Here is a 22,626-nt window from a genome sequence, read left to right as displayed (position 1 = left end):
CATATTCTTAAGTATTTTGTGACAGATTTTGTGACAGAGTCATTACCTTGACGAATGTCACCAAGTTTCAGGAAAAGTTCATAAACTTTAGATTGGTTACCCGTGTTTGAATACATTTGGGCCACATTCTCCCAGAGTTCTTTGATAGTGGAGTAACACATGTAGTTTGCGTCTATCTCTTCTTCCATAGAGTTCACCAACCATGTCATTATCATGGAATTTTCTGCATCCCAGGTTGCGTAGGATGGATCTGTAGTGGCTGGCTTACAGACTTCCCCTGTTAGGTAGCCTATCTTCCCTCTTCCTCTAATGTACATCTTCACTGATTGTGACCAACGTAGATAATTATCACCATTGAGACGGATTGTGATGATCTGGGCCGGGTGATTTTCAGTGGTTGTAGAGGAGGGTGGTGCTGATGATAGGGTGGAATGCTGGATAAAGGTGGCAGAATCATTTGTATTTTCAGACATGATAAAAAAGAAGAGATGGTTCGGCTTTGCAAGTGGCGGAAGAAGTCCCTGTGACTCAGGAAGTAGGAATCAGAGATAGGCCGAAGGTTCGACGGGATCGCGACTCGCGGTAGAAGGATCGCGGACTGCAAAAAGGATCGCGACTTGCGATAGAAGGATCGCGGCTTGCGGAAGCGAGCAGTGGCTGAGCAGGGACGAAGACTAGGGTTTTCTTTTTCAGAATTTTATTTCCCACTCTGATACCATAAAATCATAAATTGAAGAGAAAATTTTATTTCTTCTTAATGATTCAATTCAAGGTGCATTTACATATACATTTACATATAGGAGTTTAGATAAGAAAACTAACTAAATAAATTCAAAGAAATTCCTATTACATTCCAAGACTAATTAAGCAAGATAAAAATAAGGAAGGAGAATAATATCTGTAGAAAAGGAAAGACAATAAATATTGTAATTTGAATTTTGAATTTTGAATTAGATCTTTCAACACTGAAATATAAGAAAGAATTTACAATTATGTTATTTTTCTAACCAGATGAAGGTAAACAACAATCTTAGGAAAATCCAAAGAGATATGGGGACGTCAACTTTTCAGAATGCCTTTGTATTAATAATGAATATTAGAATCTAATATTTACAATAGATGTTATAGTGTAAAATTAATATATTTCCATGTAAATAATTAAAATTCTTGCAACTGAAAAAGACTTGCCATTTCGACAAAATAAGATCAATTGGATTATTTTAAAAGACTATTGGAATTATTTCATGAGCAACTCTACCCTTTGAATAGCAGCACATATAATAAAACTTTCTTGGAGTAAAGTAACATGAAACTCCTTACTACCTACATCTTATGGCCATGAAATATCCCCTAGCTCTCTTTTTGTTGTTGTGAGATCTAGGTATACTATTTTTTGATGATATATATATATATATATATATATATATATATATATAAACCAAACAGGAGAACGATCAACGAAGTGAAAAATAGAACGAGAAATATCACACCAGAAAAGAACAGCACAACAGAACACAGATTTACGTGGTTCGGCAAATTGCCTACGTCCACCAAGTTGCAGAGGATTTTACTACTTGAGGAATTTATACCAGTCAATCACCTCGACTTACAGAGGAATCTCTCACTCTTCGTTGCTCTCTCTCTCCTTCTCTCTTTACACCGAGATACACCGAAGAAACTCTACACCGAGATACACCGAAAAAGACAAACTTACAAAAAAAATAAACCCAATTTCTCTTCTGCCACAAGCCACCAAAAGAAACTTAGAGAGAACAATCTTTTTCTTCTTCCTTCGTCCTTCTGCCGCAAGGAACTACCACTTGCACTTCTCTTCTTGCACTTCTCTTCTTGCACTTCTCTTCCACTGTCCCGTGGAAGCCCAAAGAACTCTTCCTCTATCCCCAGAAAACCCAAAGAAGAACTCAAAACGTGACTTAGAAACTAAAGGAGCCGTCCAAAGTTTTTTATCACGAACAGGAAGGAGCGAAGAGATACTTCGCTTCACAATAGAGGAAGGCGAAAATGGTTATTTGTGAAGAGGTGTGACTCTCCAAAGCAATGTAACAGCCCAAGCATAGTGGACCAGGCTCTACCGTTTCTAACAATTCTCCCACTTGGAGACTATTACACAGGTTACAACATCTCCTTCCTCATACTGATATCCTCCACTGGCGGTGTCGCCTTTTCCTTCAACATGTATCCTCCGCCTTGAATCCTCCACTACGAATCCTCTACCATGAACTCTCCACCTCTGCAACTCAAAGTTTTGTCTTCACTCCGGAAGATCAACTGAAGTTGTGCACAACTTCAGTTTCTCAAGAGTAACACCCTCAGTCAACATATCAGCAGGCTCCACATAGCTTTGCAACTCCAACCTATTTTCTGGGTCACTCTTGTCTCTTCTTACAACTCCCACTGCATGGGCAATATCCTACCTCTGTTGAAAGCTTTTTTCAGCAAGTCTAGCCTTGTACCTCTGACTGACATTACACTCAGTCTTCACCTAGTACACCCACTTGTTGTACAATGTATTCTTCCCTGGCGGAAGTTCTACCAGCTCCCACTTACTCGAACTTTCATCTTGCAAGATTTCTTTATAGTTTTGTAGTTCTTCAACATCTGTCTGTGGAGTAATAGGAATGGGTGCTTCGGACTCACTTTCTTCAACAGAACTATGAACTGCCAACAATAGTGCATCCTGAGTGCATCCTGTACTTCTTCAGATACCACATTTGTGCTATCATTCATCATTCTCCATTTTCTTAGGATTTCTGCAGTTCTTCTTTATGTGGTCAGCCTTGTCACAATTCCAACAGATTGTCTGCTTACTAAACTTTAATTTTGATCTACCTATACTTGAGTTCCTGTCATATCATCTCCCTCTAAAATCAACATTCAGTGTCGAACTCGAACATAAGACCTCGCCAGAATCTTTCCTGTGAACTTCCTCAGTGAAAATCAAATCACGAATATTATCATATTTCAGTTTAGATTTACCTGCAAAATTGCTAAATGTTATCCTCATAGCTTCTCAACTATCGAGCAATGAAGCCAACAAGATCAGTGCACATATCTTATCATCAAAATCAATTTCCACAGACGACAATTGATTTGTGATAGTATTGCAAGCATTCAGGTGTTGAGCAACAAAAACACCTTCCGCCATCTTCAAATTGAAGAACTTCATCATCAAGTGCACATTTTTATTCGCCGATGATTTTTCATACATAACTGATAAGGCTGTCATGAGATCTGCAGTTGTTTCGTCCTTGACGACAATGGGTGCAACGGATCTCGATAGGGTTAATCGAATAACCCCCAGAACTTGTCGATCCAACAAATTTCATTCAGCGTCATCCATCATTTCAGGTATTTTCCCCAATAACGGAAGATGAAGTTTCTTTCCATAAAGATAATCATCTATCTGCATTCTCTAATAACAAAAATTTGTGTCATCAAACTTGTCGATCCCTGAAACATTCACTTCATCTGCAGTCATCATTCTTCCTCAGATCTGAACCAAAGCTCTGATATCAGTTGTTGTTGCGAGATCTAGATATACCAGTTGATGTGGTATATATATAAATCAAATAGGAGAATGATCGACGAAGTGAAAAATAGAACGAGAAAAATCACACCAGAAAAAAACAGTACATTAGAACACAGATTTATATGATTTTGCAAATTGCCTACGTCCACGGAGTTGTAGATGATTTTACTATTTGAGGAGTTTACACCAGTAGATCACCTCGACTTTCAAGATGAATCTCTCACTCTTCGTTGCTCTCTCTTTTCTTCTCTTTCTCTGTTCTTCTCTCTCAACACCAAGATACACCGAAGAAGACGTAAATTCTGATTATAATCAATTAATCAGTATACCACAATGGTTCTCATAAGGACCACCAAGAAGAAGCCTAGGGAGAAAAATCTTCTTTTTCTTTCTTCTTCCTTCTGCCGCAAGGAACTACCTCTCTACCGCAAGGAACTACCGTACCGCAAGGAACTACCGCTTGCACTTCTCTTCCACTGTCCCGTGGAAGCCCGAAGAACTCTTCCTCTATCAAGAGAAAGCCCAAAGAAGAACTCAAAACGTGACTTTGAAACTAAAGGAGCCATCCAAAGTCTTTTATCACGAATAGGAGGGAGTGAAGAGATGCTTCCCTTCGCAACAGAGGAAGGCGGAAGTGGTTATTTGTGAAGAGGTGTGACACTCCAAAGCAAAGTAACTGGCCAAGCATAGTGGACCGGGCTACACCGTTTCTAACATCTCTCTTTCTCTATATATCCATACACAGTTTTCCAAACAACCATTTTCAAAGCTAATAAGATGTCCTTAAATGGGATACCCTCTCAGAAAACTATCTTGAGAAAAGACTCTTTCATATAAAATTCATCAACCCAAGGAAACCTAGTTCAATCTCAATGAATAAAACTAGCATTTTTCCTATTCAAAAAGAAGAGACTAACAGAATCGATGACATAGATCCATGGATCGACATGTCTCCATCGAAAAATAATCAATATAAGAAAATGAAATGAAGCTGATTCAAATCTTATTTGGAATAAAAATAAAGGTAAAATAAAAAAGATGAAACTTAAATCAGGGTTTAACTAAGCCTTAAATGATTACTAACGAATAGGAAAATAGAATCTTATAGAAACATCATGGGATAACAAGTTTAATAATATATCTCATTCCAAAATAAAAAGTTTGAATGTTTTATTTGAATGACGGAACTTCAATAAAATTTTGAACAGTTAAATTTTTTTTCATGATAAGGACTAAGAAGAATCTTATAGAAACATCATATATATATATATATTTGAAAGCCCAAAAAGTCTAATATATTAAATAGAAAGAAAGATACAGATACAATGTGTGGGAGGGCCCAAGTATGGCACCCTGCCCACCCAAAAACCACAGATGGTTCCAAAACTAGAAAAAATAGAAAAATGCATTAGATAAATAAAAAGTCTAACAGTGTCGAAATACATAGTATCAGGTGGCTAGAGAGCGACCCAATTTGATTTTGTCTCTGTCTCTAGTTCTAGAATAGGAGCAAGCTAATAAACTGGTAAGATGATTATCATTGTCAGTAGTAACCAATATATTCAGCCTCCATTCTTCTTTTTCCTCCTGGAATAACCTGTCATTCCTCTTCCGAAGAATCAGTCTGATGGGGTGGTAGAGTTAAAGCAGAATGATTATTAAAGCAGTTAAAGCAGAATGATTACCAACCGTAGTACCCACAATAGGTTCTAGTATATGTGAAGTATGAGTTGCCTCTACACTGGATACTTTCTGAAGAAAAGGAGCTACGAGGCTCTCCTGATTATCAGTATGAACATTATCATTTGTAGGTAATAGTCCATCAGTATTGTTCTCTATGGGGTTTTAAGGTGCCAGTATCACATCACTCCCAGTAACAGCAATAGCAGTGTCATGAGAGATTCCTCAGCAGCAACAGGAATCTCCTGTCTGGTAGTATCCTCCTCAGGTGGAATAAGAATGTCCAGAGCAGTGGGGTTTTCACTTGAACCTTAGATTTCAAATTTGGATGAAGTTTGTCGCATTTATCAAAGACATGACCAAACATCTTACAGTGGGTACAATATTGGGGTTTGTGCTCCATGACGATTTGTTGCCGAAAACCATTATGGGTTGTGCCCAGCCAGACTTCAGTAACATCAGGTAAAGTAATATCATTTTTCACAAGTATTCTGGCCACCGAGGGTCTGGTTGGGTTGATAGCAAGCAAATATAGCTTCAAAAGATCCCCAAAGATGGCCCCAATAGAGTAGAGAACCTGATAGTGAAAAAAATGCAGCTTGAGACCAGGTAAACTAAACCATACCGGTACAGTAAGAGTTTCATGATTTGGGTCAAAATCCTAAGACCACTTTAGTAGCTTCATAGGTTTATCAGCAATGTTAAGATATTTTTTGGAGAAAATTTGAGTGTAGTCTTCAGGCACGGTTAACTGAATCAAAACATGTCTTCCATCCATGAGCCCCACTTTCCACTTTCCTGCTAATTTGAGGTAATCAAAACTTTTCCTGATAACCTCCATAGGTGGGTGTCCCCACTGAAATTTTTCAATGAGAGCAAACTTGAATTTGTCAAACAGGGTTAAAATTTCTGGCTCAGAAAAAACGAGAGTTGTCTACCCACTTTTTCTGCTTGCATTCTTAATAAATGGACAGTCACCTGTACCATCACAATTTTCCTTATAACTTGAGAAGACAGTAAACCGCAGACAGGAACCGCAGATGAGCTCGGTAGAGTTGAAACCTCAGTTCGAGAAAAGCCGCGCAAAAGAACCGCGGCGAGACGACGCCGCAGAAATATGAATGTTTTACTTGAAGGACAACCTTCTGATAAAATTATGTATCTATTAAATTTTTTTTCATTTTAAGGTTCTTTGGGGTAATCCTTAGGACCTCACCAAATTTGAGTCAATGTAGTTACATCGTTAGAGAATATTTTGATAAATTCATTTAGAAAAACTAACAAAGTTTTTTATTTCATGTAGGTGGGTGTCGTACAAAATAGATAAAAAAAATTATTTTTCCTATTTATTTGATTTTTTACGAAGGAATTTTAAAATACTCATAAAGACCAATTGATCATCTACTATATAATTAGGAATCCAACAATAACAGCTAATTTTAAAATTTCTATAGTACTCATAAAGACCAATTGATCATATACAAATTTGGTCATTAAAATTATAATCCCTCACATATAAATTGTAATGCAAAATTGATTTGGATAAATTTTGTATAGTTGAGAGACTAAATTGAAAAAATTTAGTACTCCAAAACAAAATTGGCCACATACTAATAATTGGGGACCATTTTTTATTTACACAAACAGAATGAGAGGCCTGGGTAATACTGAAGTTAACCCAACAATAATAAAAAAAACATTATTATTGAAAGCAAAGAATGCGATTTTAATCACACACACTTGAAATGGAAATACAACAATAAATACAAGCAAATACAGCTAAATGAATCCAATGGTGTAGTTGATTTGGTAAGGTGATAGATGGCTATAGAAGGTGGAAGTGGAAGTTACAGTGGGCTACGATGGGGAAAGGTGGAGGTTCGTCAACTGAAAGATAATAAGCAAGGCTGGAACAGTTGTTCAGGGTGGCTACAGCGAGCAGGAATAATAATGGCAGCGGGGGGGGAATGTCTGGGACTGCGGGATAGCAAAGGGAGGGTTGACCCGGGATTATGGCAGCGAGGGGGGATGGTTGGACATCAAAGACAGTCGGCTCGAATGAGTGGCAACGTGATGGGAAATGGTCGAGTGAGATGGAAACAGGTGGAGGAGATGGTCGTTGGCGGCTAGATTTGCAGAAAGATGGCATGGATGCTGTCTCGTGGTTCTGGCAGCGAGGAAGGCGGCGACGACAGCAAGCAGATGGTTGCAGAGGATGGGGAGCCGGGATAAATACACCCTCGAGAAAAAGCTACAGTCAAAGCACAACTCAAGGAAGAAGATCACCGCCTCATACGAACTACAGTTGGAGCACCACTCGCCTCTGGATACAACCCTAGAAGGGTTAAACCAAGACGTCGACGACAGACCTGAATAAAAACTTGACAAAAACTAACCCTAGGCTCTCGGAAACACAAAAATATAATAATAGGATAAATAGGAGTGGGTTAGACTTTCTAAAACACAATTATATAATAATAGGATAAATAGGAATAGCAGTGGGTCCTTCTATTTGAAAGACGTGGCTCCCATAGGAAGATTTGATTGTGTCTAATAAATTCTAGACCACATCGGTCCATGTTGGGCCGCAAGCAAGCAACAGACATGCGTTCCCACATCAATTGCTAGCTCCCCTCCAATGCTAGTGCGTCTAGCATCTGGAAAAAATGCTTCCGCACCACTAGACCCAAACCAACTAATAAGGAAACGCTATTGACTCATTTTGTCTAATCACAACAAGCTATTTGAATTGGTTAAGAGATTATGATAATAAGACAATTAACCAGATGTATGACCAAAAAAATTAATGAAAAGAAATCTTTAAATTCCACCCTCATTCAATCATCAAGCAAATGATTTAAAGGTTTATTTTAATAAAAAGTTTTGACATTTTTATGTTTTTATGAAAATATAGATTAGGGCTGTACAATTCCTGATGAAGTGCCAGGTTTTTTTTAATAATGAAGGGTGCTTATTGCAAGATATGTTAGCTTAGAAATAAAACTAATACTGTTTTGATTGCATGACGATCAAATGTGAAATTATAAGAAATAGTAAGGCTAGTAAACTTTCAATGTATAACAAACAGATGAATTATACGAGTGAAGCTAAAGAACAACACGCTTGTGTTTCTTGAGTCGTTTGGACAATGGTTACCAATTAAAAAACTAGTTAAATGAAATGGTAGGTAGATGAAGCCTATGCGTTGTGGAAGAAGAGGAAAGAAAAACTAATCTTTGTTCACTGAGATCAGAGGAATTCCTTAGAGTAGATTTCTAGATTTCTAGAGAATTCAAACAATTGAGTGTCTCTATAAAATTTCCAAAGAAAATATATGGCATGGCAAAAATAAATTTTTTTATTAATAACATGAATTCCTAATTATAGCATGAGGCCGCAACATACCTCTGACTTTCGAAAAATGCTCAGCCACATCATCCACAAGACTGTCAAAGCTAGGTATGTAACCATGAAGTCCATCAGAAAGCCCATAACCAGGGTAATCTAATGCGAAAACACCATAGCCAGAAGTCGCAAGCTTCTTAGCAATTCCTATAAAAACCATGCATATAGTTTGCATTCAGCTAAAACATGAAATCTAAAATCCTTTATAAAAATCATGCATATAGTTTAAATTTGGCAAAAGCATGAATTCTGCAATAATCTCCAGTTTATTGGCGATGTGATATAAATTTAACTATCTTCTTTTTAACTCACCTTCAAAGAAAAATGTACAAGTGTCACCATAGCCATGACAAAAGCATACCAAAGCCTTTACAGGAGAGTTTCTGGGAAACCAACTTTTGGAGAAGATCTCAAAACCTTTTGAATTTATCTCAATTGACTGTATAGTGAAGCTAAATCAGAACATAACCAATACAAGAAATTAATTGGCTAGAATCAGTTCACTCAGCTCTCTATATTACTATTACATCTGTTTGAGCTTTGTCCTCTCAAATCCTACGTACTTGGTTAACATATAATCTGAACCATTAAAGCAAAAGAAAAACAGAAATCTCTAACTATTTTACATTATTAATAAAAAACTGAGAAACAAATTTGAAATGTGATTATCAAATTATTTGAAAAATCAACTGTATACCTGTATTAGAAGATTGGCTACGTTTCTTGCATTTGGAGTTAATTACCATTGTATTAAGTGATTGGTTTGGTTTTTTGCACCTGAGTCAGGACCATGCAATTTTACTTTAAATCAGTGATAAATTAAAACTAGCTCTTAATCCAATCGTGTGTATCTTTTTTTAATTTAATATTTTTATCCTTGAAATTGTTTCGCCTTACTTCCTTTAGATGAAGAGTTCTCTCTTCTCCTTTACTAACGACAAGGGACCTAGTAGCATGTTTTTCTTTCTTTCAAATAAAATTTGTGATTTTTTTCTATTCCAATAACTTTTCTAAGTTATAAAATTTATAAGAAGGTTGAAATCTTAGCTTCTTCAGAGTAGTGCCAAAGGTGTCCACCAGATGTCATGTTACTGAAAATAATTATATTATGAGATGCATACCCCACAAAGTTTCACGAAATAAAAACTGATTTAAGCGTCTCTACAAGAGAACTTGACCAAGTCCTTACAATTACAATGGTTTATTTTGTGTGGTACTTACTTAGCATTTAGTGTTATGAGCAGTCTTTAGTGATGGATATTAAAATTTCTCATGCAGAGTTAATCAATTTTCAGACAACATTCCATTTTTCTTAAAATTAACAATGACTTTTAAGCTTCTGTTTGCAAATGAAGAAAATTTGTCTGGCTACTTCGGTGCCAAAATTAATGAATGCTAACTTTAACAAGGTTCTCAAAAAATATATAAACTCAGTTGTTTTACGAAGATATTTCAGACTAATTAACTGCATTTTTTGTCGCTAAACATTTTTTATTATAAATCTTTGTTTAAATCAACTCGACAAAAATGGAATGTTTCAAAGAACACAAAAACTTCATAAATTTGCCATGGCTTTAATGATTTGGCACTTGTGTAGAAAGAAAATAAGGCATGAAATGTGTTGACAGAGAGAGAATGGAACGTTTAAAACAGACGTAGAGACTGATATTCATTGAATTATTATTATTTTCAAGAAAAGCAAATAATATGAAGCTTTTCCTCTGGTGAATAAAGGTTTTGTGAAGTGCAATCGACAGTTAATTTATTTCTTTGTGAATGTTTTTTTATGTTTGACATTTGTGCTATATATACTTGGTGTACATCCTTAAGCGCAATAAAAGAGCATCGATATCACATGCTTCAAACAATTTCATGAGAAAATAACTGATAAGCTCCCCAGATAAACTTCTTGTTTATTTTTATTTTTTCTAAGAATATAAACCTGGATAATATTAAATGATTGGCTGGACTTGGCAGCATTTAGGATGGCATGATTGAAAGAGCCAAATAGAGAATTTTTACCACAAAACAGTCGAACTTTGCCAAATGCTTTCATTCACTTGTTCTTAGTATATAAAGTTACACCATAATAAGATTTGCTATTTTAGGATCAATATAATGCAGATTATAACATGGAAATCATTTGGAATTAAATAAAGGCTAATATATAAAAAATAATAAAGGATAATTTACATTAATATCACAATGAATTAAATAAAGTACATGAAGAATGCATTAAAAAAACATAAACCAGCTGACTTTTTTTCATATAATTACTTGATGCCTCATAATCAAGCCCTTAAGAAATATTTGTAGCATAATAATTTTCAAATGAATTTTGCAGTAGTACAATAGTTTTACTCATATGGATATATGTGAATTTATACTTTCAATCCATGCAGTAACATCATTTAGAATTCGTTCATATTATTACCTTTTTTATGACTAATTTGATCTGTTGAGGAAGCATCTTAAAAGGATAGATTCTTTTTTGCTTCATTTTATCAAAATTCTTAATTTAATTTTAGCTCAAGAAAAGTTACAGCGTTCAGTGACCAGTAAAATTTTGACAGATAGAAGAAGAATACGAACATTAGAAAGTTAAACAAACAAGTTTAATAAAAAACGAACCGTCAACAAACATGAAAGCCTTTACCTCCTTTGTTTGAACTCCAGAATAATGCATCTGTGAATTAAAAAATTTAAAATAGAATTAATCAGGTTACTTAACAAACAAAAAAGAAAACTGTGAGAATTTCTGTGTTCCCACAATGAGACAACTACAACAAAGAAGAAAAAAGAAAGCAAAGATCAAAGAGAAAAATCAATAAAATAGCTATATCAAACACTGGTTGGCTTGAAATCAACTCATTGCTGAAATCAATTCAATTTCCTTCGGGTTGACTTGGCTTAAAATGGCTCGTGGCTCGAGCATACCTAAGTCAAACTCTAGACAGCACAAAATCAATTTCTAACATGAATCATTTTCATGCATGTGTACCCATGCCCTAATGTGCACATATATTATTTATACAAATTGAAAAGCTATAAAATTGCATAAAATTTTAGCCTTAAATCAGCTTGTTGTAATAACCTAAAAAATAAAATATTACTAAAATTAAAGAAGACAATGATATCAGTCCTTCATAGACAAGTTATCAACCAGCTTTGTTAAGCTTGCAAGCCTTCATCATGGTGATATGTGTCAAATTTGTGAATATTTTCCTATGTTTTCCTATAGTATTTATAGTATTTGTATCATATTAATGTTTTGCTAGGAGTTTATATATTATTGTAGGCTACAGAGCATAAAAGAAGCTCGGTAACAACTGGACGCCCCAAAATTAAGACTGGCATAGCTACACCATTTTATGACAGTATGTACGCCACTCTTGGCATAACTACGCCAATAGAGATGTAAGTACACCATGGCTACGTCTCCTCCCCCAAACCTCAAACAGAGAAGCAGGCACCAAGGTGCCAAACTGGAATGTAGACATCAGTTTTTGTGGTATATAAGTGTCACTTAAGGAATAATAGCAATATAGAACAAACGAGAAACTTCAGCGCTTCAATGAAGAGCCCAACGCAGGCGAACAGACTTTGAGAGTTATGAAGGTTCGAGTTGACGTGGCGAGATTGCGTGACGAACCGTGGCTATAGAAGGGTATTCAAAAAAGAAGGCTTCTTTTTCCTCCACAATTTTTCAACGCTCGACCCTTGGAGTGACACCGAGCGGAAGAAGATAGATGCTAGAAGGAGACAAGGGAGAATTATCGTAGCCTTCAATCACGCTTCACCGAAGAGATCCTTGAAAGAATGTGAGTTCTCCCAAGAGAGAATAAGTGTGTGTGTGCAATTATTGTACTCAAAGTAGGTGTAATTTCAGATACTATTGCAACTTCGTGTAATTCGGTGAAGAATATCGATAAGATCATTCTAATGTTTGCTTTCGATTTTACAATGAAATTTATGTCATTTTAATCTGTAATGAGTAGAACTTAAACTTTCCTCTCTTGAATTGGATTATATCCAAATTAGTATCATTTTTGTTATGTGATTGTATGTAATTTCAATTTAAGTTGACAATTTAACATTTTGCATGTCATTTACACCTAAACTGATCACGGGATGTGACATTATACTACGGGAGTAGGCAAGTAGAACAATTAGGTTAGCTTATACTACTCTAAGAAAATGGGAATATTAATGTCGGAATGGTGCAATTGTGTAAGGAAATTTACAAACACTAAGTTTTTTTCATGATTAAAGGAGTAACTGTAATATGAAACCCTAATTTTCTTATGACCACTGAGAAAGGCTAAGTAAAATTGTTATTCCTGATTGTCAACTTCATTGGAGTCACTTAGATTTGGTTTAAAATTGACCAATTCAAGAAAAGAAAATTATTACTTGTTAAAACTCAAAACTAATTAGAAGTTTTAATTTTTAAGATTATAAATTTTAAAAACCACCAAATTTCAAACATTCATACTAGACTCAAAACCAATAGACTCTAATTTTTATGGAATTTGGGAGTTTACTCATTCCTCGTGGGATCGATATACGGATTTGATTTCATATACTACCTCGTAGGCACATATATTTGCATGTATCACTAGTGTTTCATAACATTTTGAATGTATCAAGTTATTTACACCATTGTCGGAGAACAATATTGATCTTCCAATTTTAGAAAGATTTTAGATGACCCGTTAGGGTTTAGATTTGAAAACTATTTTGTCATATTTTTCTGTAGCATATTTGTTATTTTTTCTGATGGAATATCAAAAAAAAAATGTTCTTTATTATTCTTGTTTTTACTTTTTGCATATACTCCTGCTTTATTTTATTTTCTGTGAATTTTGCTTGTGTTTTGTTGTTTCTTGCTAGTTCTATGCTTGTATGTGTAGGAATGGACTAGTTGAACTTATGTCTTACGACCCTTAGTTAGAGAGAACCGTCTAAGAAGTAAAAACTACATGAAAAACTTAAGAATTTATGAGAAACGGCAAACCAACCCCGGGAAGAACACCTCAAATCTCTTAGAGAGTATGTCAATCCTTTGGTAGAAAAAATCCATTTAAATATTAATAAACCTAACGTAGAAGCTTTCTCATTTGAACATAAATCAACTATCATCAAGATGGTACAAAATAATCAACTTGAGGGCTCACTCACAGAAGCCACTTAGTCGGTTTCTTAGAATATTGTGCTAGATTTTAGATATAATGATGTTTCCAATCACGTCATTAGAATAACATTTTTTTCCTTTCACACTTAGGGATAAGAAAAAAATGTGGTTCAACTCTTTAGCTTTTGGATCAATTATGACTTGGAACAATTTAGCCCAAAAATTCTTTACCGAATATTTTCCTTCATCCAAAATAACAAAACTTATAAATGATATCACCTTATTTATCCAATTAGATGGATAATCAATCTATGAAGCTTAAGAGAGATCTAAGGAACTACTTAAATGTCTCAACCATGTCCTACCATATTGGCTTATAATGTAGACCACTTATAACGAGTTAGTGAGTTCGTTGAGTTCGTTGAGGTTAATAATAGATGTTGCAGCATAGGGGTCACTTATGTCAAAATCAATTTTAGGAAGTTTATTTATTGATAGAGGAGATGACTATTAATAATTTTCAATAATCTTCAGACAGAATCAATCTTGAAAAAAGTAGCTAATATGCATGATATAAACATGCTAACAATCCCCTAAAAAGTGATTACTATTTCTATGAAATTAGATAATCTAAGCATTAATCCAGAGTAATAATCACTATCTAGCAATAGAATAGCCTACGAACCAATAGAAAATTATTGTACTAATTCTTTAGAAACCTTGAACGTCATAGGATATAGGTTTAATAGCTTTATTCTAACACCAAGAACCCAGATTGAAAAAATCATCAAAATTTTAATTGGAATAATAATAACCCAAGGGTGGGAAACTAAAAATGGGGTAATAACCAACCAATTCTATAGGTAATTGGAATAAACAAGGTAGTGGCAACCCATGAGTTACCTACCCTCTTGGATTCACTTCTAGTCCGCAATCTAGGAAAAAGAAACTATCTTTGGAAGAAGTAATATTGATTATAGGGAATCAAATATAAAGTCATGCAGCAGCTATTAGGAAGATCGAAAAATAACTTGGGTAAATAGCTAAATCATTTAGTAGAGACCACAATAGACGTTACCTAACAATGCAGAGCTGAATCCAAAGGAGAAAAATGTGAAGCAATGCAATGCCATAAAACTTAAAGTATGGGACTAGAGTAGAAATGCCTAAAATAGAGGAGTTTGAGTTTGAGCCAGATAGACTTGTAGAAAAAATTACCTCAAACTTAGCAAAAAGACCTTCATCATCTTGAATAGAATAGGAGAGACCAACACCACATTTTTCTTAGAGGTTAATTAAACAAAATTTAGACCATCAATTCTCTAAATATTTAGAAATATTTAAGAAGCTCGTTATTAACATTCTATTCGCTGAAGCAACTGAACAAATGCATAGTTAGAAGAAATTTATGAAGTTTTTTAACAAGAAAAGAAAATTTTTGAATTATGAAACTGCGACGTCAACGGAAAATTGTAATGCTATAATTTAAAGAAAACTCCCACAAAAATTGAAGATCCAAGTATTTTTATCATTCCTTGAATTAGGGGACTGATTTATTAGAAAGGCATTATGTGACTCAGGATATCACATAAATCTAATGTATTTTTTAGTGTTTAAAAGATTAGGACTATAAGAGTTTCAACCCACCAATGTGACCCTACAATTAGCTGACCATTTTTTAACTTTTTTAATGGATATTATTGAAAATGTCCTATTGAGAATCGAAAAATTAATTTTCTTGGTTGATTTTATTGTGTTGCATATGGAGAAAGATGTGAAGATCCTAATTATTTTCAGCTGATCTTTTCTTATAACTCGTAGCACAAACATTAATTTGCAAAAAAGGGAGTTAATTATTATAGAGCAAAATGAAAAAATGTCTTTTCAGATACATGATCTTATACCACCTCATACATGTATCTCTAATTAATCTTTGAGATTAAAAATAGAAGGACTGAAAGAGATTTTAAATGAGAAATAAAAAAAAATTAATATTTTAAAAAGAGAATTATGGGATCACAACAGAATTCTTTAGGAGAGTCTCTAAGGCATTTCAAACATTACATGATTAATCAAGGATTATTAAATTAGATTATGATCTTGGAGAAAAATTTTAAGGTTTGATTTGACTTTATCTTACTGAAGTCATAAAACTAAGCGTTAATTGGGAGACAACCTAAAAGTTATCTTGTTGTGAGATTGCATGTTGTGCTCTGTCTTTAGATGCATGTTTGTGATTGGATCAAGCTGAGGACATTAAATTAAGTGTTTATTAGGAGGCAACCTAATTTCTCTTAGTTTGCTGTAGAGTATGCTTGAGTATGACTTTGCTTGTTAGGATCTCTAGAGCTACCTACCTCTCACATAGTCTTAGAACTTGATATTTGACTAGCTTATAAATTAGATCTTGAACTTGTACCTACCTATTTATATTCGTTGATGTTTACGTATTGACAGGTATTATTTATTGTACTCTGTAGTATAATTTCCTTTTATTTTATAGCATATGCTACTTATTATGCTCATCTCTCTCTTATATTGTATTTGCTTTGATAGTATCAAAATTTAGTTTGGAGTGGGAGAAAATATGTTTAAATTGCCCTTTAAGTTAAAATAAAGATCTAACTTTAGAATTTATATAAACCGTGGGGTGGAAATAGATAAAAGTAGAGGTGAATTTTAATAATAAGTGAAGAGCTTAAATTTTAGTTATAAAAAAATCTCAAATGGTGTGAATAGAATTAAGAAATCACTAGCACTTGATCTCTAATTTTAAAAATACTAATCTATATAATTTTTTATAAATTCTTAAGTGAGCAATGAATACTTATAAAATTAACATCTCAACTCTATAAAATGTAGTTACTACTCACTTAAATTATTTAATTATTAGTTAAAAAGGTGGATATAAATTTTTTTCAGGAAAAGTTAGAAAGTAATTGAAAATTTAACTTAGGATGGAATCAATATTTAAAATCATTAAAAAAAGAATAATCTTAACTAGAATTAGTAATCCTCCGTGAAAAGAAAAAGAAATATAAAATCAAAATAACAATAAAAAATGGTTCATGGTTAAAAAGGAAAGAATTTTTTGAAACTAGAAGAAGTTTGAGGCTAAGCTCATACAGAAAATTGGTACTAATAAATCTTTCTAATAAGTTAAATGATTAAGAGCTTCATTAATTTAACCTTGATATTTTGTAATAACATGATAATAATAGAATTAATATTATTTAACTGCAAATCTAACTAAATTTTGTGTAAAGTATTAATTTCATGAAATTCTAAACCGACATAACTAAATTGAGATAAATTGATTTAGTATTAATGTGAGTTAAATCAGATTATTAGAGTGTTGCTATGAAACTTTTATTTAAAGAAGAAACTTGAGCACTTTGATTTAAATGAGTACTGGATTATTAAAAAATCACTAAAATTTTTCATCTGAAATTTTTCCCAAATTCTATTAAATTTTGATATGAGATTTTGAAAATTATTTGACGACAAGTAATGCATAAGTTTAAATTGTTTAATGAATTTGATGTGTGTTAAATTTGTGATATATTTTTCACTATTTTCTTGTAGTATTTCTATTATTTGCATCGTATTTATGTTTTCAATGTGTTTTTATGTTATTTGTAGGTTAAAGGGCTTAAAAGAGGTAGCATTTGGATGCCCCAAAATCAAGACTGGCATAGCTACACCAATCTCTGGCATATGTACGCCATTGTTAGTGTAACTACACCAATAGTGGTAAATGTTTTAAAATGCATGGGCGTTGGCAGGGTGCTTTTACAATTACGAGGCATGGCGTAAGCCTCAAGCCATCAAGCATAAGCCCCACAATATTAAAAAAAAGAAATATAAATATTAAGAGATAAAAAAATAAACTAATTGTTCTTAATAACAAAATTCTTATGCTTACACATCAAAATAAAAAAAAAGATAAAAACAGTGAAATTAATGTTGCTACCCTAAATTCACTGTAGCTACAGTGAATTTATATATATACATATGTATGTATGCATATATGTATGTATGCATATGTATGTATATATACATATATCTGTATATATATATATATGTATGTATGTATGCATATATGTATGTATATACATAGATACATATATACACATATTATATACATAGATACATATATACACATATTATATACATATATATATAGATACATATTATATTATATAGATATATACATATTATATATATATAATCATTCTCCCGATAGCCTCAACAAACCTGATGACAGCCAACCTGAGGAGAGAATCACCACAATATAGGATTTGGTGTCTGCCCCTAGGAACCCTTCTCCCGACCATACTACAACTGATAATGTTTAGACAGAAAATCAGGATAGCCCCGCAACTCCGATTCAGGAAGCATCAGGTGCAAATGTGACAATTCACACTTCACATACACTGGAACATATCACTGTAGCAACGAATGATTTTCCTTCTACTGCGGTTCTAAAATCTAATCAGACCGAGGATCACATGAGTCAGACTTCTGATAAATAATGGCAGGTTTACACTTCTAGACGGAAGAAAAAGGTTGGGGGCACACTCCAACTTGAAAATTTAATGGATGATACTTTGGTTACTCCAGGCAATGACACGACACTTCAAAGTTTGTTATCTGACTCTGTTCCTAAAACTAGAGGAAGAGATAGGACTAAGCTGGCTCGTCCCTACCTAATTGTTTTCTGTAAACTTTAATTTTTTGAGTCTATCCGTATCTTTTAGTTGGATATTACTGTACTTGGTATCATATGGGTATGGTGTCTCTATTGAGCCTTCTCATACAATCTTCATGTATCTTCACTATTTCAATAAAATCAGTCCTTGGGCTTTCAATATATATATATATATATGTTCAACTCCATTTGAACTAGACCAAAAAAATTAGGTTGATGATCGCATTGGACCAAAATAATAGTCAAGTTTTAGCAATATTAATCCTTCAAGTTAAACCATCTTGACCCTATTCATGTTATCATACTAAGGAAAAAGTAGTTTAAAAGATACATGAGTATTGTGACATCAAGAATTTTTATCATCATGCACAAATCTTAATGTATTTTTAGAAAGAAACATTTCAAATTTAAATTCAAGACCATTGGGCCCTAATTTTAACAAATTTATATTTAAACTGATCATCTTTACAATACAAGTATAAGGACACCGAAAGTGATTCATCTTCACAAATTCAAGAGAAGAGTGAACCTCAGTAATTTCAAATTTCTAGTTTATTTTGACAGACCTCATAAATTTTTTTCCTTTTTAAAGTATTTCCAAATTAAAAATATAGTTGTCTTTTACATTTTTAATTGTGTCTATTGGAAAAATATTCAAAGCTAAGCATAATATTTTTGCAAAGTTGAGAATTTTCTACTACGAAATAATTAAAGATAAATGAAAAAAGAACATCATAGGAAAAAAAAAACAATTCAACTTTTGGATAAGTGATTCTGAACCATCTCTACGCTGAATTATTATCCATAATGATGACATTGAATGCTCAATTGCTTAATGATGCAAAATTTCATTAGAAACTAATGCCCCAAATTCAAATCTAAAGTTGCGAGATTTAGAACGTGATATTTTGGCTTATTTTTTATGGTACTTTCGTCAATTTTGGAATGCTCCATAATGCAAAAAGTTTTCTAAACAAGCGTTCCACCAATCAAAGTGGATTTAAATTTGTAAGATTTCAGCATCATAATTACTGGAGAAAACTAGAAGAAACTCACAATCATTGAAAATTTCTTAGATATGTAAAGAGGAAATATGATATCCTCATCATTTTATCTGGAAACTTAACAGCCAGGCGTCCAAATTCAGTGTTAAAGTGAAAGAACATTTTAAAAAAAGGACCAAATACTTTCAATATGCATAAACATTTTTTTTTTCTTTTGGTAACAAGCTCTCCTGTGAATTTATCAGCACACATGGCAAGCAAATAGGACCCACAATAACCGACCTATGTTAAGAGGATTAGACAGGAAGAGCTAACAGGAATCTCTTCTCAATCATCAACGCTTCGTCTCTCATCAATGTACACAAACGTATGTTAAATTGTTTCTAAGAACTGAATAGCAGCAAGATACACCAGGAACCAAAAAACAAATTCACGGTTATTTCAAGTGAGTTTTACCAACGCCATAGGCCTACAAAAAAAACCTGCATAGATTCGTTCATCGTAATGCATATAAAGATAAGAAAATTCAAGAAATAAGAACGGTTATGGTCTCAAAACTAACTATATTATAAGCAGAGCATTTACTCTCTTAATCATCATAAAAGGCCATCATTTAAATTTAAAATGCAAGGAGTCCCAAATTAAATGCTGCAGAGATTGATTAGCATTCTGGACCAACATTTTTTCTCCTAAAAAAAAAACAGCGGTAACTGCGCAACCCACCCGAGGAGAAAAAAAAAAAAAGTTTAAGCCAAACACCTTGAAAAGTGGATGATCGATCTGGAGCTGGACATCCTTAAAGGCCTCGCGAACCCGGCGGCGCTCAGGAGCGAAATCAAGATTGGCCTTGGAAACCATCTTGGCTAGCTTATCGTCCACACCCTCCCACTTCATCACCGCAGGCTCCGTGGCCGTAAAGCTCCCCATCACCGTTCCCTGCCCCTTAATTTTCTTCCCGAGCGAAGGCAGCCCAAACCTAGTAGAACCTACCATAGGTCAGAGGCCAGATTGGTCGCCAGAGTGAAGAAAAGAAGAAAACGAACGCCAGAAAGCACTCTTTGTACCTATAGGGAGAGAGCAGCTGGTATACATCTCCAACCAAGCCGGAGTTGGAGCTTTCCACGCCATTCTTCAGTTGGAGAATACAAGAGAAAGCGGTAGAAGAAAAAGTAATTTGAGAGAGTAAAAGTGATGGCCAGATGGTTGGGAGCGGATTTATAGGAGGAAATCAATTTGAAAGGAGTTTCTACCTGACCGCATGGAAGGTTGATAGCCATTCAACGGCTTCCCAGCACCAGGACCCCAAGTAGATCGAAGGCTAAGAAAACTGAAAATCTCGTGTTTACTTTAACGGGAACGGGTGAGATTTGATGAGCTAAATAACATGATCCGCACTTTTTTTTTTTTTTTAATTTGAGCAAATTTAATCAGCAACATATAACCGCAAACTTCTCAACCAACAAATTAAGATGACTTATATGTGTGATTTGTACATGCACGATTATGATTCCTCCCCAAAAAATTTTGCATTACGTGCCTTGTGTAATTTTACATCAAGACCTCAATCAGTATTAGCCACGTGTAATTTTACATCAAGACCTCAATCAGTATTAGCCACGTGTACAGGCAAGCCTGATATATTAATTATTTTTTCACTAAATTGGGTCCACCTGTGCATGTGGAGCACGTGGAGGTTATTCAGATGATACAGGGGGTTTATATCTGCATTATACCTCTATAACTTTCCTGCAACTTATTTGTACCTACCGGAACTATAGAAGCGCGAAACTTATTTGTAGATTAAAGGTAGGTTACAGGGAGGTTGCGGGAGGTATGACGCGAATATAACCCCTTATACTCTCTGAATAATCTTCTGATATACGCAGCGCTACATAAGTACCCGGATATTTCCCCAAAATGGAGTCAATACGATGGCTCCCCAAATGGGAGTGAATTGGGGTTTTAAAAAAGTTTTGATTAATTAAATTATTTAAATTATTTTAATGCTATCTTATAAAAGAATATTAACCAGCAAAACAATTAAGAGCTCGCAAATAAATTAAGTAGCAAGATACTAGATGTGCAAGTAAAAGACATAACAAATAAAGTAATACTTAAAAATTTAAAATAAATTAAATTCTAAGCTAAAGTGGGCCATGTATCACATCACATTGTATTTGTAGAAGCCAATAAATCTAATGAAGGAAATAAAATGTTATAACAATATGAATAAGATGAGATGTTTGCACAAATACGTAATTTATTATTCTTGCGGCAATTTATTAATATCTTACTTAATATTCAAATAACATTAAATAATTTGAGTATTCATTTTGTTGATTAAAAAGTATTTCTGAAACATTTGCATATAAATAACTAATTTTTTTTTTTTATATTTATTACAATATCACGTATTTTTTATATAAATTATTGATTAATAGTTTTATTATTTAAGTTCCATTTAATAGTAACAAATTTATGCAAATAAAATTATATTCTCTTTTTTCGGAAAAAAAATATCAGTTAGTTTTTAAATTTAAAATTATGCTTATTGAGAAGCGAACTTAAGTTATTATGTGGGTGGGGAGAATTGCCCACCCAGAAAATTACATTGTAATCATGTGCTCAGATACTCACTTCGAATCACACATTTGCTCACCCTATTCTCATCTCAATTCGAGACATTGCTCGCTCTAATCCTATGCACAAGCCCTAGTTTGCATAGTGCATATGTGTGACTTTGTACTATCCCTCTTGATCTTGGCATTATTGTGCTAACGAAAAAATGCCAAAGCGTCGGACAAGCTTTCCACTACGTCTCCACCACTCACACCTGACACCAACGACCAACATGTGCCCTCACATCACTGCCTCTCTAACTTCTTGTTTCACCTAAAACATAGTCTTTATGTGACTTATCTACAAATGTTTTTTTTATTAATGGGATTTTGGTTAGAGTCCCTTTGACATGCTTAGCTAAATTCTATACCCTTATTTCACTCGGGGGTACAAAGTTACAGTGAACATTTTAGAAGATATTTTTTTTAGTTTATAAAACTTATGTGTATAATATTATTTGTCTTGATTATCATTTTTGTTGTGTTGTATTGCTTCTCATATGAGCAATATTTCAGGTATGGGA

General features: G+C 33.8%; 1 protein-coding gene across 4 annotated transcripts in view; it reads right to left on the bottom strand.

Moving 5' to 3' along the window:
* Positions 1-20,823, bottom strand: part of LOC110036492 (caffeoylshikimate esterase-like) — a 34,164-nt gene extending 13,341 nt beyond the window's left edge. For 2 of the 4 annotated variants that reach the window (XM_020740945.1, XM_020740948.1), the window contains exons 1-6: positions 20,735-20,823; positions 20,549-20,613; positions 20,244-20,460; positions 11,292-11,321; positions 8,948-9,074; positions 8,636-8,782 (exon numbers count right to left, since the gene is read on the bottom strand). In XM_020740945.1, coding sequence (XP_020596604.1) covers positions 8,636-8,782; positions 8,948-9,074; positions 11,292-11,321; positions 20,244-20,460; positions 20,549-20,613; positions 20,735-20,761 — 613 coding nt within the window. In that variant the 5' untranslated portion in view covers positions 20,762-20,823. Of the gene's footprint in view, positions 1-8,635; positions 8,783-8,947; positions 9,075-11,266; positions 11,322-20,243; positions 20,471-20,548; positions 20,614-20,734 lie in introns of all 4 variants that reach the window. The other 2 variants (XM_020740946.1, XM_020740947.1) reach the window with 2 other exon arrangements.
* Between the last annotated feature and the right edge of the window lie 1,803 nt (positions 20,824-22,626).

This window comes from Phalaenopsis equestris, unplaced genomic scaffold, assembly GCF_001263595.1.
Source record: "Phalaenopsis equestris unplaced genomic scaffold, ASM126359v1 Scaffold207403, whole genome shotgun sequence".
Lineage (NCBI taxonomy): Eukaryota > Viridiplantae > Streptophyta > Magnoliopsida > Asparagales > Orchidaceae > Phalaenopsis > Phalaenopsis equestris.
The sequence above is the reverse complement of the archived record's forward strand: the minus strand, read 5'-3'. Positions and strand labels throughout refer to the sequence as shown.